The sequence below is a fragment of the Silurus aristotelis genome (genome assembly GCF_946808225.1).
Source record: "Silurus aristotelis genome assembly, chromosome: 1".
Classification (NCBI taxonomy): domain Eukaryota; kingdom Metazoa; phylum Chordata; class Actinopteri; order Siluriformes; family Siluridae; genus Silurus; species Silurus aristotelis.
Genome location: NC_139574.1, coordinates 10,831,777 through 10,849,234, shown reverse-complemented (window position 1 = coordinate 10,849,234; position 17,458 = coordinate 10,831,777). Strand labels below are relative to the sequence as shown.

Sequence of the window (17,458 nt, the reverse complement as noted above, 5' to 3'; positions counted from 1 at the left end):
GGCTGTTTTTGTAATATGGACGATATGATTTTTAAAAGACAATTTGCTGTCTAAAATAACTCCCAGGTCTTTTACTGTTGAACTAGTAATTACAGAACATCCGTCTAAATGCAGGTTGAAATGCTGGAGCTTCTGTGTACTGGTTTTTGGGCCGATGAGCAAAATCTCCGTCTTATCAGAATGTAATAATAGAAAGGTTTGGGTCATCCAGTCTTTTAATTCTTTGACACACTCAGTTATCCAAGCCAATTGAGCTGTAGTGCCTGGTTTTGATGAGATATATAGCTGGATATCATTAGTGTAGCAGTGGAAGCTAACACTTGGTCGTGTTGTACTTTTCAGCCAGACATTAATCCAAAACATACATCATACTGACTACAAATTCAAGGTTTTGCCTTAAGATATAACATTTTACAACGAGCACATTTCTCAATATTTTGCAATATTCTTGCACAATTAGGAAAAGGTTACTTTATCTATGTTGGAATGTAACCACAATTTTTCCTAAATGTAGTCCTATCTATAAGACCAATTATACATATTTCATTTGCACACACCTTTTGCAAAAGTAATCATGAACAGGTTATACAAAAGTGGAGTCCAATCTTTTTTCACAAAGAGCCAGTGTGGGTGCAGGTTTTCATTCCAACAGTCAAGGGAACACCTGATAGTCATTGAAAATGAAAATCATTATATATAAACAGGTAGAATTTGTGCTCTTGCTTTGTTGGGAATGAAAACCTTGGACACCCCTGTTCTACAAGATGTGCTTTACTGCCCTGGCAATTTCCCACACTTTCATCTTACATCATGCTTAGTATTAAATACTCCAACAACCCCCCCCCCCCCCAAAAAAAAAAAAAAATTTATATATATATATATATATATATATATATATATATATATATATATATATAGTAATTTATTGGGCTGACTTACTAGGTTTTATGAATCCTTGCTTAAAAAACATACATTTGCTGCTGCTTTGTTATTTAATGTTTTAAGGACATAACCCCCGTGTCTAAGCCACAACCAGATAATCTGCTATCCAAACAGTTTTATTTGTATAATGGTTATTTTCAATAAAGGCAAACCTCTCATTTTTTCCCAGTAAACACACGTCTCAAGTATTAGGCGTACACAGACAAGTCTAATCCTTGTGTCAGGAATGCCTGATGAATGAAAACAATGTGTTCTGTTAAAAAGCTTTCATGCGCACTTGTCATGTGGATATGGTGCACGATGCTTGCGTTTTCTCTTTTCTTCAGGGTCGTGGAGTCCAAATGGTGCTCCATGATCCAATTTTATTCTTCACATCAACATGAATGATGTAAGAAGGACACAGGGAGAGATGATAGATTATCCTAAATCAGCATGCTCACACAGACAATTATCCACATGACCCAAGGTCTACAAAGCACACTGTTGTCTAAGGCTTTATTGTCTGCACTAGTAGACTTCCTGAATAAAATGAAAATGGCTGACCTCCATCAACGGAAACTTTATTGTGCTCCGAAAAAGCAAAACAGGAACCTGAGCATAGCAAGCACCGTACTCGTATTAGTCACTTTCGGTGCTTTTGTGGAGCAGAAAGGACAAGGACTAATACCGCTTTAAGAAAAATGCCTGCTGGGATTAGGATAGAAAACACTATAATCAATTGCAATAAAAACTTATAAATATTAATAAAAAGTATCAAGATCTTCATTTAGATTTCCAAAATAAATTCAAAGAGTTAAAGAAATATCCTAACTATAATAGTGCATGAGAGAAAGTCTGTAACATTCGAAATTCCTGGCAACTTTACCTTATTGCGATGCATCCAAACCGCAAAAACTTCTGAACTTTATAAATGGATTTGGACGAACACATCGAATCATTCATTACCGATCTGAACACAATCTGTGTAGCATGTCTAATGGAATGGAATAGAAAAGACTTTTTCCATGTGTGGATATAAGTGAATTCTAGGTACAACAACTACTTTTTACTTGTTTACTTGGCCTGCCTGGTACCAATCAGCAGTGTGTTGGCTGTCTGGGTCAAATGCCAAGCCTAAGAAACATTTAACAGCCAGCAAAAGAATGCTGTGTACTTTCTCTTTTTAAGGTCTTTCTTACACACATTAGCAGGACATATCTCAAATAAACAAAAGGAAAACTTTTAGCCTGAGGTATGACTTCTTACAACCTGACATATAGTACAAGTATTATATTTTTGACATAAAGAAAGGCCCAATAGTACACAATACTGGCTCATTATGTAATGATTGCTCAAAGCTATATTTAGACAGAACAGATGCTTTGTGCTGCTAAGGAAATGTGTAGCTCCAAACAAAATGTTTTGCTCTCTGGGAAAATTCCTGATTACATGACATCTTCCATTTAAAACATTTTTATTAAGGTCTTTCTTCAGAACAAATAATTTACTACGCATATCTCTGACATGATCATTCCTTTCGAATCTTCTAAATCAGCTCAGCTGGAAAGTTGCTGGCCACCCAGTGTGAAAAGACACCCACAGAGGCACAGGGGGAACGGTTAGCAATCGTATCTGTATTAGCACCATCAACTGCCGGAGCAGCAGCAACAGACATAACATAGTGGCCAGGATTAGAAGGAAGACTGTCCGCCTCCATAGGCTCAGGAGAGAGCACTGTAGAAGGCAGGATGGCTGAAGTGTTCTCTACAGCACAATGTGGTGATGTAGAGGATGAACTCTCAACCTTCCTAGCAGGTTCAGGTTCAAGTGGTAGTGCTGGTGGCTTCAAGCTGGAGATCCTCTTCCGTATAGCTCTTAAAGTAATGGGGATAGACATGCACCTAGAATGGAAGGGAGAACATCATTATGGAAAGAAACAACAACATGGATTTCATTATCATGTTCATTAGGGGCTGCATAATATTTTAATAAACATCGGATAACCAAAACGTTTGAGTCCATTTCTTAGGGACAAGTCTCTGAAACGTGACTGTAGTAATGAACATCATGCTTCTATCAACTAGTGTTTTGATAATGGAGAGCCTTGTCTAATGCACCAAAAAAAAAAAGCTGGTGGATAGGAAAGCCATATAATAGGACTGAAATCCTCCTAAAATCCCACTGATCAGTCAAAAGAACTCTTTGTAATCTGACACCATAAAATGTAATAATGTTAAGTTAAATTTTGCTACCTAAAAACCAAAAAGTGATTGTGGAAATATGAATCCCACTGAGAAGACATGAGGAGAAACACCTTGAACAAAACCCGACTCAAAAATGAGCTCATCCTTTTCTGATGGGAGTACAAATTAATACATTTCCACAACTGCTACCAAAGAGGCAAAGAATACAGTGCGTGTTATAAATAGTATTTTCTTTTCTTAAATTATACTCTTTTATACTATAATCTCCATGTGGGGTTACAAAGACGGAATAAAGTGTAGGTATAGACTGCTTGCATTTCTTTTTGGTCATATTGTAGAGTCCCAATTTACAGTACATCACATTCCAAGTTTGAAATACTATACATGGAAAATTACAAAGTTTCATATTGATAAATTTACAGTGCCTATAGAAAGTCATCATACCCTGGGAAAATCTTTACCTTTTGTCAGACCATGGAAAATAAAATAAATTCAACAAAAGTCATCATTATCAAAAGGAAAATAACATTTTGGAGAATTATTAAAATGTAATTAGTGAAATACATGGTTTGGTAAAGTGACCAAACCCTTATTATATACCATTATAAACTCACTCAGGTGCAAATCAATCAACTTTCAGAACAGACTCATTCCCCACCTGATAACAATTGTAGTGATTTTGATGACTTTTTTGAAGATTCCACTGTTAGTAGTGCATGGTACTGCATAGAATTAACCATGGTTGGGAAAGAGCTATCAAAAGGCCATTGAGAAGATGAATGTACCTAAGTGGCCTTGCCAGAGCCCTGTGGATGGACTTGGAGTATAGTCCATATCAGCTCACTATGGTATTTGGCTGAACTTGAGTAATTTTGCAGGGAAGAATTTATATAAAATAAAAAATAAAAGTCCTTGAGTGACCAAGTCAGAGCCTTGACTTCAATTCGAGAGAAAATCTGTACATGGACTTGAGAGAGCAGTCCATCAGTCTCTTCACCATTGAATTTGACTGAACATGAGCAATTCCACAGAGAAGAATGGGCAAATATTCCCCAATCTAGGTGTGTAAAGCTAGAACAGAAATATCCAAAAAGATTAATGGCTGTAATTAAAGCAAAAGCAAAAAAACACATTCCAATTTTTTCATTTTTTTCAGAATTGATGCCTTTTTCTTTCATTAGTTTGATGTCTTGAGGCAAAATCTGTAAACAAATCTTTTTTGGGGAGAGTTTGATTTCAGGCTGTATGAAATAGTTCATTTATTTGCCAAAGGGGTATTTGCTGATTTTTCTATAGAAACTGTACTATTATATTTGCTATGCAACAAAAATATACATTTGTACCGTGTGAGGACTCTGGAGATATAGTCATCTAGAGAGTGATCCACTGTTCCAGGAATTAGAAGTCTGCAGTGCAGCTGACGATAATCCACCACAGAAACGAGCACTAGACATCAATAAAGACAAGATGAAGGACAAGTAGAGAATAAATCAAACCGTATGTAAAATTTTGAAATCGACATGTTTCATCCACAAATACAGACATCAGTTAAGCACTTACAAACTGCCAGTGTCTCTGTGTCTGGGATGCTGAAGGTCACAGAAAAGCTGCAGACAGACTCCGGGAAGATTTCACAGCTAACGTCACATGCTAACTCTGCCAAAATATGTTCACAGGTTCAGGCACAAATAGTGCAATATAAATTCGGGGAGTTCTACACGCACGGTTGACATGTTACCTGGTTGGTGCTTAAGGCTGGTAATGCAGCTCGATAGTAGAGTGTTGATGACAGACTGATACCGGAGGAGGTCCAATAAGACCGGTACGTGAGCAGGATGGGTAAAAGGAACAGTGTTAACCAGAGATCCTTTCCAGCAGTCACACTCCCATTCAGCAACAGCAAACAAATAGCTGTGGAACTCAGCATCTGGAAGAGACTAAGAGCAGTTTCCAAATCCATGTTACACATTTCACAGCTGCATATGACAATGAAATGCAATGACAGGTGTTGAGTTTGATACATTTTGATTTTATTTTTTTTTAACCAATGCCGTGGTGATTAAATCGTACACTTTTAATGACCAGTTACACTACTCATTTAAGAGGATTATCAGTTCAACGGTGAGTTGACAAAATAAATCTGTGTCTTATTTACACCTAAAGCATCATTAAGGTCACATGACACTCAATGCACTTTGGGGTAACACAGTGTTATGGTGCAAGAATCCAACTACTAACATGGCCAAGACCAAAGAGCTGTCCAAAGACACTAGAGACAAAATTGTACACCTCCACAAGGCTGGAAAGGGCTACGGGGAAATTGCCAAGCAGCTTGGTGAAAAAAGGTCCACTGTTGGAGCAATCATTAGAAAATGGAAGAAGCTAAACATGACTGTCAATCTCCCTCGGACTGGGGCTCCATGCAAGATCTCACCCCGTGGGGTCTCAATGATCCTAAGGAAGTTGAGAAATCAGCCCAGAACTACACGGAAGGAGCTGGTCAATGACCTGAAAAGAGCTAGGACCACCGTTTCCAAGGTTACTGTTGGTAATACACTAAGACGTCATGGTTTGAAATCATGCATTGCACGGAAGGTTTCCCTGCTTAAACCAGCACATGTCCAGGCACGTCTTAAGTTTGCCAATGACCATTTGAATGATCCAGAGGAGTCATGGGAGAAAGTCATGTGGTCAGATAAAACCAAAATAGAACTTTTGGGTCATAATTCCACTAAACGTGTTTGGAGGAAGAAGAATGATGAGTACCATCCCAAGAACACCATCCCTACTGTGAAGCATGGGGGTGGTAGCATCATGCTTTGGGGGTGTTTTTCTGCACATGGGACAGGGCGACTGCACTGTATTAAGGAGAGGATGACCGGGGCCATGTATTGCGAGATTTTGGGGAACAACCTTATTCCCTTAGTTAGAGCATTGAAGATGGGTCGAGGCTGGGTCTTCCAACATGACAATGACCCGAAGCACACAGCCAGGATAACCAAGGAGTGGCTCTGTAAGAAGCATATTAAGGTTCTGGCGTGGCCTAGCCAGTCTCCAGACCTAAACCCAATAGAGAATCTTTGGAGGGAGCTCAAACTCCGTGTTTCTCAGTGACAGGCCAGAAACCTGACTGATCTAGAGAAGATCTGTGTGGAGGAGTGGGCCAAAATCCCTCTTGCAGTGTGTGCAAACCTGGTGAAAAACTACAGGAAACGTTTGACCTCTGTAATTGCAAACAAAGGCTACTGTACCAAATATTAACATTGACTTTCTCAGGTGTTTAAATACTTATTTGCAGCTGTATCATACAAATAAATAGTTAAAAAATCATATATTGTGATTTCTGGATTTTTTTTTTTAGATTATGTCTCTCACAGTGGACATGCACCTACGATGACAATTTCAGACCCCTCCATGATTTCTAAGTGGGAGAACTTGCAAAATAGCAGGGTGTTCATATACTTATTTTCCTCACTGTATTTTACTGCTTTCCTGAACTAAAATAAACTATGGACAAAGGTTTGTGAACACTTGATGATCAGATGTGCTTTTTAAACATTCCAGTCCACATTTAGGCCCCTATTTGCTGTAATAACCACCACACTTCTGGGAAGATGTCTTACTAGAGATTAGAATGGGCTTGTGAAGATTTGTGCTCATTCAGCCACATACAGGGTGAGGAGGCATTGGGTGCAGACAGCATTTATAGTAACAGTGTTAAATAGGGTTGAGGCCAGAGCTTTATAGCAGGCCACACAAGATCTTCTACTCCAAACATGTGAACTAGGGCTGTAACGATTCCTCAAGCAACTAGAGTAATTCAAAACAAAAATGCATCGAGGTAAATTTATTTGAATAATTCATTCATTTAACAACACACAGAGCGCTGCGTTTCCCCATTGACCATTATTACTGATGCACCACTCACTAAACTCTGTAGCACTCTGGACAGGTAAACACTATGAAAGCCCGTTTCCTAGTTTGCCTAATTCTGACTTTTTTTCCCCTCACAATTCCGACGTTTTTCTCCTTATTCAGACTTTATTTTAACCAATTGGGTGGCGTCACCCCCTCTGTAGTGGCAGAAAGCTTTACACAATAAAAATGAAATAGGGGACAAGCAATAGGATCGCATGGTAATATTTTTTTAGGCAGAAAGCATGTTTTTTCTCTTACAATTTTTTTAAAAATTTAGATACACAAATAATGAATGAGTTTTCCCCAGATCACCACATATAATAGATGCTGTGAAACACTTGTAGACATAAAAATTTTTGATCTAGCTACAAAAATTGTATTCAATAGCCTTGATAAGATCAGAATTCCCAAGTAGTAGGTATATCGCCAGATGTGCTCGCTCACAAAACAAATGTGTCTTGGTGACAGAAACTTAAAAAGAGAAAGATTTATTTACAGGGTAGAGGATAACATGCAACATTTGCAGATTTCATATACAGATATAAGCAAGTGGGTTTTATATATTATATAAAGGGTGTTATATATTGCTTGGTGTTTTGCACCTCAGTGTTTCCACATATAATGTGTGTTTAACGTGCCACCTTTCACATAACTCAGTTTTCATAAAGTGGATGGGCTTGGTGAAAAAATTTCCTTATGCCCTAAACAACAAATAATAATGAAATAATTGACTATATTAGAAAGATTGCTCTGACAAATGTACACAATACTAAAAACAAGCATTACATATGTTTTAGGTTTTACATACCACAATAAATTGAGCGTCTTTTCCTTTATATGGTGTTTTGTCCTGTAAAGTACTGGACTGGAACAACTGGAACAGTGGCTCCCCCTGCAGGTCAAAATCTGGGGGAATGTCTAAAGAAGATTAATCAGAATCACTGTTAGCATCCTAAAGGACACCTTCAAGGACGTGACCAAAAGCACCCCTGCAATATTTTTTATTTTTTTTTACAACTCCAGCCTCAAGCGGTTTCAGCTTATACCAATCTACCCAAGCACTATTTCATTCTGTAGTGCTGATAGAGACAGTTTTGTAGTGACCTGTTATTTGACTTATCTTCTGGATGAAGGAATTGAGCATGGGCACTGGTGGCTTGATTTTGAGAAGGAAGAAGGCTGGCAGGATCTCTGAACAGGTTTCGGACAGCGGGATGAATGCCGGAAGTCTGAAAAAATATTCAGTGGTAAAAATGACAAACCTGCAGTATTATTACAATGTTCTGCATCTGCATACCTTGTTCCTACAAACTGTCACCTAACATACCTTAATTTAGCATAAACAGTAAAAGGAGCAGCCCTTAAAATCCATCATCAAAGATTCACAGAAGGGAAAATGGCAAAGGGAAGGTCAAGGACAAACATTTTTAAAACAGTTGGAAAGACGAGGCCCTGGTCTCAATAAACTGTGATATATTTAAGTATACATTCAGGAAATTTGTCACACTATCAAACCATGTTTTTATATCACAGTCCACAGAAAGCTTCTTTAGGCAATCCAGATTTTAACTAGCATGGTGGCACAGGTTACTGTCTTTGTGTGCCTTTAGTGTCCACATAACTTTCCTCAATGTTCTGTTTCTTTCCTCTGTCAAAAAACATTTCGATGCGTTACTACTCAAAATATGTGTGGGCGTGGTATTCTGTGAAGAACTGGCATGCCATCCAATGTAAAATGAACAGGATTTTAACTAATGAGGATCTTTGTAGGTTTTTAGCCACTTTTATGACACAGACTCTTCAGGTTAATTCAGCATTAGATGTTCCACTCTCACCCTGACCTGGTCTCATAACAGTTACCTAGAATTATTCAGTGTATGTAAAGTGATATCAAATGATTCAGGGGCATGAAAAAAAATAGCCTTTCGTACTGATTTTGCCCTTTTGTCAGAGAAGTCCTAGAGCTCAATACGCACCCTAATGAGTCTATTTGGGGTGGTGTGGGAATCAGAGACTCTATCTGCAACTTGTGTGTAGTGGCACTGGCACCTACCCCCACTACGGCAGTCTGGCTGTGGCCGCTTTCCCCTGTCACAGGAAAAATAAATCAGAGAAGAGAACAGTTTCTAGGCACTCCTTAGAGGAGTCAAATTGGTTTAAACTCCTATAACATGTATTTATGGATATAATCTCCCTCATATAAAAACTCATTACAGCCATGAATAGGTAGAGGATTGTCTTGATGTACCTTTGTTTAACCTCTTCATCAGTGCGTCTGAGGGGCTGATGTAGTACTCAATGCTCATTGGGCTTCCTGAAGAATATAAAGGGCCATGGTTTGGTATTAAAATTCATCCTGACATGTTTTAATCACCAGAAGCATTAAAAAGACAGGCACTTTACCTTCTCTGCCAAGCGTTATACTCCCAATTCTGCCATTCAGAACCATATCGACATGAAGATCACTATCTATCAAACGCCTAAAAAAAAAAATATTAAAAAATTTCATTTTTGCAAGGATTTCCAACACATTTCATCCTGTATAAAGGAAAATGTTTTGTTCCTCACACCTTGGTAAATTAGAAATTTTCAATAGGTCTTTCTGCAGATGCTGAAGGGATGTGTACAATTTCATCTTGGTATCACTGTGGGATTTAAAAGAAAGTGTGTAGAAAAAACTGACATAAAACGTAAATAAACCAGACTGGAAGTATCAATCTATGCTTGGTGAAGTAATACCTGTCGCCTGGTATATTATAAAGAGACACGAAGTCGTCCATCTTGAGTGAGAATTCCTCAAATTTCTTCATTCTATATTGATATTAAATAGTCAGTATACACTCACTGGTCTCTAAGAAAAACACCTGTGCATCTGCTTATTAATGCAGTTCTCCAAACAGCCAATTATTTGCCAGCAATACAATTAATACAAACACGCAGATACAAATCATGAGCTTCAGTTAATGTTCATATCCAATATCATTAGAATGAGGAAGAAAAATTTGACCTTTTTCACTGGGACAGATCTAAAAGCTATAGAATAGTGTCTGGAGTTTATATAGAAAGTGTTGTGTGTGCAGAGGATCCGCAGGCAAAAACTATTTGTTGGGAGCTCCAAGGTGAATAGACAAGCAGGTTTAAGCTGACAGAAAACTACACTCAAATAATTATTAATTTGCAACCTTGATGAGCAGAAAGGCATCTCAGAATGACAGCACATCAAACATATAGGTGAGAGCACAGTTTCTACACCTTCTTCTTTTCAAAATCCTATACTTTTTCTGACTCAAATATGCAGACTTTCCTAAAGATTTTTAATACCATATTTAACATCTGAAATAATAATTTTTAATTCCAACTATAACATGCATTACATTAACTCAAGTCAGTTTACTCTTAGTGCCGGGCCCAAGTCCGAATTAATGGGGAGGGTTGCGTTAGGAAGGGCATCCAGTGTAAAACATGTGGCACATACAAAATGCGGATCACAAACCAGAATTTCATACCTGGTTGTTAGAGGCCTGGGTTAACAACGACCGCCACATGTATTGTAGCCAACAGGGTACCGGTGGAAATTAGGCTACTGTTGGCCGAAGGAAAAGAAGGAGAGGAGGAAGACGTCTACAGAGACACCAGGGAAACAAGAAGTGGAGGAGAGTGGTTGGCACTTAAAATGTTTGTTCTCTGACTGGTAAGAGAGTTAGCTGATATGATGGAGAGGAGAGAGGTAGATATGTTGTGTGTTCAGGAGACCAGGTGGAAATGGGTAAGGCCAGGAACATTGGAGGTGGGTTTAAACTTTTCTTTCATTTTGTGGATGGAAAGAGAAATAATGTAAGGGTGATCCTGAAGGAAGAGTACAGTAAGAGTGTAGTGGAGGTGAATAGAGTTTCTGATAGGGTGATGAACATGAAGCTGGAAGTTGAAGGGGTGATGATAAATGTCATCAGTGCCTATGCTCCACAAGTGGGTTGTGAGATGGAGGAGAAGGAAAAATTCTGGAGTGAGTTGGATGAAGTGGTAGACGGTGTACCTAGGAATGAAAGATTGGTGATTGGCACAGACTTTAATTGCCATGTTGGTGAAGGGAACAGAGGTGATAAGGAGGTGATGGGTTGGTATGGCTTTAAGAAGAAGAATGCTTGGTGGTGGTAAAGAGGTGCTGGATGATTGGGGAACTACTGCAGAAGTGAAAGGAAGACAAAGAGATGTGGTGGTGGAATGAGGAAGTGCAGGAAAGCATAAGGGGGAAAGAGGTTGTCGAAACAGAATTGGGATCAACAGAGAGATGAGAAAAGTAGGGAGGAGTACAAGGAGATGCAGCAGCAGGTGAAGAGGGATGTGGCAAAAGCAAAGGAAAAGGCATATAAGGAGCTGTATGAATAGTTGGACAGTAAGGACGGAGAAAAGGATTTGTACCGATTGGCCAGGCAGAGGGACCGAGCTGGGAAGGATGTGCTGCAGGTTAGAGCAATAAAGGATGGAGATGGAAATGTGTTGACTAGTAAGGAGAGTGTGTTGAGAAGATGGAGGGAGTATTTTGAGCAGCTGATGAACGAGGAAAATGAGAGAGATAGAAGGTTGGATTGTGTAGAGATAGTGAAGCAGGAAGTGGATAGGATTAGTAAGGAGGAAGTGAGAGCAGCGATTAAAAGGATGAAGAGTGGAAAGTCGGTTGGAAGAGATGACATCCCAGTAGAAGCATGGAGATGTTTAGGAGAGATGGCAGTGAAATCTTTTACCAGATTGTTTAACAAGATTCTGGAAGGTGAGAAGATGCATGAGGAATGGAGAAGGAGTGTGCTGGTACCGATCTTTATAATCTTTAGGGAGATGTGCAGACCTGCAGTACCTACAGGGGAATTAAGTTGATCAGTCACACCATGAAGTTATGGGGAAGAGTAGTGGAAGCCAGGCTGAGAGAAGAGGTGACCATCTGTATGTACAACAGTATGGTTTCATGCTGAGGAAGAGGCACCATTGATGCATTATTTGCTTTGAGATTGTTGATGGAGAAGTATAGAGAAGTGTACATTTGTATGAATGAGAGTGGAGTGGAGTGGTGCAGTTGCAGGGAAAAGAGGTGTAGAAGGTGGAGGAGTTCAGGTACCTGAGGTCAACAGTGCAGAGTAATGGAGAGTGTGTTAGAGAAGTGGAGAAAAGAGTGCAGGCAGGGTGGAGTGGGTGGAGAAGAGTGATAGCAGGAGTGATGTGTGATAGAAGAGCATTTGCAAGAGTGAAAGGGAATGTTTATTGGTGCGACCTATAGCGATGAGACCATGGTTTAGAGACAGCGGCATTCAGTAAAAGACAGGAGGTGGAGCTGGAGGTAGCAGAGATGAAGATGTTGAGGTTTTCGTTGGGAGTGACGACGAGGGACAGGATTAGAAATGAGTTTATTAGATGGACAGTGCATGTAGGACGTTTTGGAGACAAGGTGAGGGAGGCGAGATTGAGATGGTTTGGACATGTTCAGAGGAGGGACATGGGGTATATCGGTAGGAGAATGCTGAGGATGAACGGATAATCCGCTGTGGCGACCCCTAGTGGGAGAAGCCGAAAGAACATAATTTATTACTTTACAATCTCTGATGAACAGTATGTCAGTCAGAATCTCAGACGTGGGGCACTGTACTCTCATGGCAACTGCTGCTTCACAACGTAACAACCAATCACAGCTGTGCAGATCCAGTCTAGCACCAATCTTTTGGCAGAGTTGAAAGTTTGCTTCCAACTCCAGAAAAAAAAAAAACTTCCGTCCACACTGAAATGGCATTTTCAGTCAACGAAAACATAGATTTCTGAAAACCGAACAGGCAATAGTTCACAAATATTTTTTGATATTTAGTTTTCTTTTTTTCTATACTAATCCAGACTTGGAAAACACAAATCAAATATAATACTTTTTCACACTTTTACAAAATAAGTAGGAATCATGTGAATGGGCTACACCAGAAGAGGACACACCACTCTAAACTGTACGGTTTCACTCCTGTCAGCCAAAAATAGGGGTCTGATGCTACAGTGGGTATAGTCTACATTGCCTGGTCTTTTCCAGTCTAGAGAAAAAAGCCTCACTGGATAAATACATGAATAAGCAGGTACACAGACATTCTTTTTCAAGTATATGAATATGCGTAGACATAAAAAAGGTAATTAAAAATAGCTACATTTTACTTATCGTTTATTTAATTTACATTTTTTATTTATTTTTTTTTTTTTTTACAAAACATGGATTATTAATGCAGAAATTACTTACCTGAGCAACTGACAAAGTGATGCATTTGACTGTGAAAAATTAACAATTGGTCAAACACCAGGAACAGTGGCCTGACTTCTCATAACATATCTGCATTCTCCATACCTCAGGAGCTTCTCCGTGCTGTGCGAATTTCACATCCTTAACCTCTCCCCCAGGCATCATCAGCACCTCCACATAGAACAGATCAGCTGTCAGATAGCATGCAGTCTCTGTGGGACTCAAGTGGGAGCCCAGCCTAAAGAGGTCAAATGTTCAGAATATATAGTTTACAGCACATCTATACACATTGGTCAGGGGGTTTGGTTTTCCTCATTGTTTTACTAAGTGTATAGAGACATTTTTATGACTTCTATGGGAATACTTACATTCTCAAGACAACTCAAGACATAGGTCATATTTCTCAGATAAAGCAGAGATATAGCTCAGTGTAGAGCAGACTCTCTTGTGAATGAAAAAAATAAAACACGTATAAAGGAATGATTAAAGATTGTGAGATCGTGACTCGCATTATGAAAAGATTTAATCATCATGCATGATCCTGGTGTGAGGTTTTGCATATTGAACATGGGAATAGCCTAATCGAATATAGATAGGAATTAGGAGATGACAATATATGGTATTTGTCTCTAATCTCATGATCCGTCTCCAACAGTCTCTACAGCTCATTCACTTCCTCCTCCACTCTGAACTTCCTCCTACAGATTTTTACAGCTCATAAACTTAGTCCTAAAATCTCTACTGTTCGTGTTCTGAATCCATTAGTCTCCAGTTATTATATGCTGGTCTCAAACACATGACTAGGAATTGCAGAGGGAATCCGTGACATCATGCTGTCAGTTTTTCAGGGGGAAAACAGGTATGTCATTTTCTTTTCTGCAAAAGTAATTTAACAGCCAGACAGGAAATTTACAAACAGCTCCATCAACCAAAAGTGATAGTTAATTAAAGATTTCAAACCCTCTCTGTTTAGCAATCGTCTCTAGTCGGGTCACAATGGCATGCAGAGAGGTCACTGCAAATGAATAAAAACACAAAAAGAACACAATCATAACAAAAGACTTATCAATAAAGTGCCTTGCATAGCATATTCGTTTTTTAATTTCTACACAGGTCCCACTTGCAAGCCTCTCTGAATATTAAATTTTAGTCCCCCCCGCAACATACAATGAGGAAAAAAACGTAATATCCGATGTTAAATCTTTTTTTTTTCACCTCTAAATTGTATTTTTCACTATTGCAGCATGATAAATGATGTGATTAAGAGTGTTACCATTCAGAGCTTTCTGTAGTTTCTGCAGGCATTTCATAATTGGCTCACAGTGCTGGCTGTCTGTTCTAGATTTCCCCTGTAAAGGTAAAGGAAATGTTAAAAAATACAAAACAAGAAAACAAACAATGTTTTACGACATAACCGACACTAATCAAAAATGTGTGTAAAACAATAAAATTTGGATTTGGATTTGTATATTGTATTAAAATTGTATCGTACTGCAGCAGTGAAGAAGAGGGTTAATAATGAGGCATACTAAAAACATTACAGACGTAAAGGAGAATCTCATTACTTAATGACAATAATATTGTTCCGTTTTAAGACTGTATATTGGAAATTATTTTTCTGTTCATTCTCCTCTGAGCAGAGACCTTTAATGGAAAATATTCAGTAACGTTAATAGCCCAGGACCTAGGCCAAAAATATATGGGGTTACACTGTAGAATGTATTTTTTTTAAGATTAAGAAAGAAAAAGGATTATTTATTGCATTCATATGGTGTAATTATTACCATAAACTAAAATCTGACTAGTAAAAGACAAAGAACTATAGTACACATAATATGAGGTGGTTATCAAAAAGATTTGACTAGTTTTGTAAAACGCCAACAGATGGCAGCACATCGCTGCACGCACAGTCACAGGGAGCACGACCTTTATAAGTCAGTGTGCCAAAAGACATCGTACACGGGAAACTGTGCAACAAGTGCTGTTTTGGACATGTGTGTTACCACGTCTGTTAATCTGACAACGTGTGCATGCCGTCACCGAGCTCTCCTAACGTGCGAGTTCCTCGAAGATGAAGATCCAGCTCAAAGGTCACCATTGTGACACCATTTCAGAGATCCAGCACAAAGAGCAGAAGGAGCCTGACACGCTTCAAAAAGAAGACTTCCAGAACACATTCCAAAAGTGGCAGGAACACTGGGAGCGCTGTATTGCTGTGCAAGGGGACTATTTTGAAGGTGATCGTGTGTAAACGTAGATTAATATAGTACTTTCTTGTAAACAGAGCTAGTCTCGAAGCTGTTTGATACCACCTCCTACCATGCTGGTGTGTTTTTGCTTCCTGCTAGTACAAAAATACGAGTTGAGGATCAGCAATCATTTACATGAAATCTTATGAAACCTATTAATAAATATGTACAGTAAATTGAGGTCATTGAAAAAAAACTACAGCTGCTTTGAGAGAAACGCCTCAATGACCATGCAAAAGCATCTCCTCTCCCAACCTGCAGAGATGGAAGCAGCTGCTTATGTATTAGTTTGGCACGGGGCTATTCCGGCCACAATAGTCTTACTTAAGCCCTGCATCTGGAAGACATTTGTTAGGCTGTGCACGCAACCCCACAGCAGCACAGCAGCGGTTAGGGCACTAGTCTTTCACGTGTGTAAAATGGTTAAGACGTGGAATGTCACCCAGAGGAGCATATGGTTGCCGCAAACAGATGGTCAATATTACTCTCATCCTTGAACTAAATCACACCTAACATCATCCTGGGATTAACAGGTTCCTAATAGTTCATGTGCAAGCAAGTGATTTAAGCTCTTCCTACCATGCATCTGTGCACCAGCTGAAAGGTCTCACGCCATGGTTTATCTGCAAATTTGGAGTTTAATCTTGATAAATAGGTTTTCTGCAGGACTGTGGGAAGACAGTACATACATGAAAGTACATACATTTATATATATGGTTTTTAATCTGGCCTCATGGCTTGCATGCAAGTATAGATCTAGTTGAAGTTCATGAAGTTCACTGTTCCTCTTACCCTCCACTTTTGATTCCATCTTAGCTGTTTTCGGTTTGCTTTAATCTAATGAGCAAGCAAACAGAGCATTTTTATTCATAATTAAAAAATAAAAACACTTATGCACAACACACTATTGCATCAGCAGCTGTTCACTATCCAATTTTACTGTTTTGTTGATTTGAAATTATTTACTAAATTATTTCTACGGACAGATAATAAAATAATGTCACCATTGCACCTTTCAACACTTTAAAGAAGATCAGCGTGGCTTGTCTGGAAGCCTTTTTACGCATGCGCAGAGATATCCTATCAGCGTGCGTCCACGCTTGTTTCCACAGCTCTGATGAGTCGACTCCGCTCCCTGTCCCTAATCGTCGGTACTCAATTGAGTCGGTTCAAAGAGTCAGTTACACGCTACATTTTTTTTCCCCCAAACAATGAACTCGATGAACTCAATGAACTTCAGGCCCAGGTGTTGAGTATAAATGGGCAGTGGTGGACAATAACGAAGTAAATGTCATTCGTTACTGTACCTTTACTGTAATTTTTCGTGTTTCTATACTTTAATCACGTTTTAAAATCTTTTTAAAAAATTTAAAATCTTACTATTTACTTAACTACAATTTGGGAAATCATTTTTTGCTTTTTATTTGTGAGTGGATTAGAATGCTATTATTACTATTAATGATATAATTTTATTAATAGTGTATCTAATGAAGTTATAAGGCATCAAGGGTCTACTGCGGCTTTTAAAGACACACGTATATACATATATTATATATTATTTATTTATTTATATATAAAATTATGGCTATAATATAAATAAATCATAGTACTTTGGATACTCAAGTACATCTTAAGACAAATATTTTTTTACTTTTACCCGAGTAATATTTAATAATAATTTACCCGAGTAATAATACTTTTACTCAAGTACATGGTTTGTGTACTTCGTCCACCACTGTAAATGGACTGCTTTGCACATTTTTCACTGTACATTAGTGGCAGGCCATGCATTTCACACCTAGGCTTTCAGTGGTGTCCTACATGAATCAATCCACATCTTAATACGATTGTTATGATGCCTTGACGATAGAAACCTTTCCTGAACTTTCCTTATGATGTGCAGATTT

At 38.6% G+C, this 17,458-nt stretch overlaps 2 protein-coding genes across 4 annotated transcripts in view; both read right to left on the bottom strand.

Moving 5' to 3' along the window:
• The window catches only part of itgb1a (integrin, beta 1a), a 140,943-nt gene that overhangs the window by 50,058 nt on the left and 73,427 nt on the right, over nucleotides 1–17,458 (bottom strand). The window lies entirely within an intron of this gene.
• On the bottom strand, nucleotides 2,379–16,702 carry med1l (mediator complex subunit 1-like). 3 transcript variants are annotated; one of them, XM_083546561.1, is made up of 18 exons: nucleotides 16,564–16,702; nucleotides 16,344–16,388; nucleotides 16,131–16,219; nucleotides 14,576–14,651; nucleotides 14,263–14,317; nucleotides 13,408–13,540; nucleotides 13,303–13,331; nucleotides 9,783–9,854; nucleotides 9,614–9,688; nucleotides 9,447–9,523; nucleotides 9,292–9,357; nucleotides 9,020–9,131; nucleotides 8,148–8,272; nucleotides 7,852–7,961; nucleotides 4,864–5,062; nucleotides 4,686–4,781; nucleotides 4,469–4,571; nucleotides 2,379–2,822 (listed from the first exon to the last, which is right to left on the bottom strand). In XM_083546561.1, the coding sequence occupies exons 2-18, from the start codon at nucleotides 16,360–16,362 to the stop codon at nucleotides 2,468–2,470; spliced, it is 1,791 nt and encodes a 596-aa protein (XP_083402687.1). In that variant the 5' UTR covers nucleotides 16,363–16,388; nucleotides 16,564–16,702; the 3' UTR covers nucleotides 2,379–2,467. The 3 variants fall into 3 exon arrangements, with proteins under 3 accessions (XP_083402687.1, XP_083402688.1, XP_083402689.1); XM_083546562.1 differs by having other exon boundaries at nucleotides 16,556–16,668; XM_083546563.1 differs by lacking the exon at nucleotides 9,783–9,854.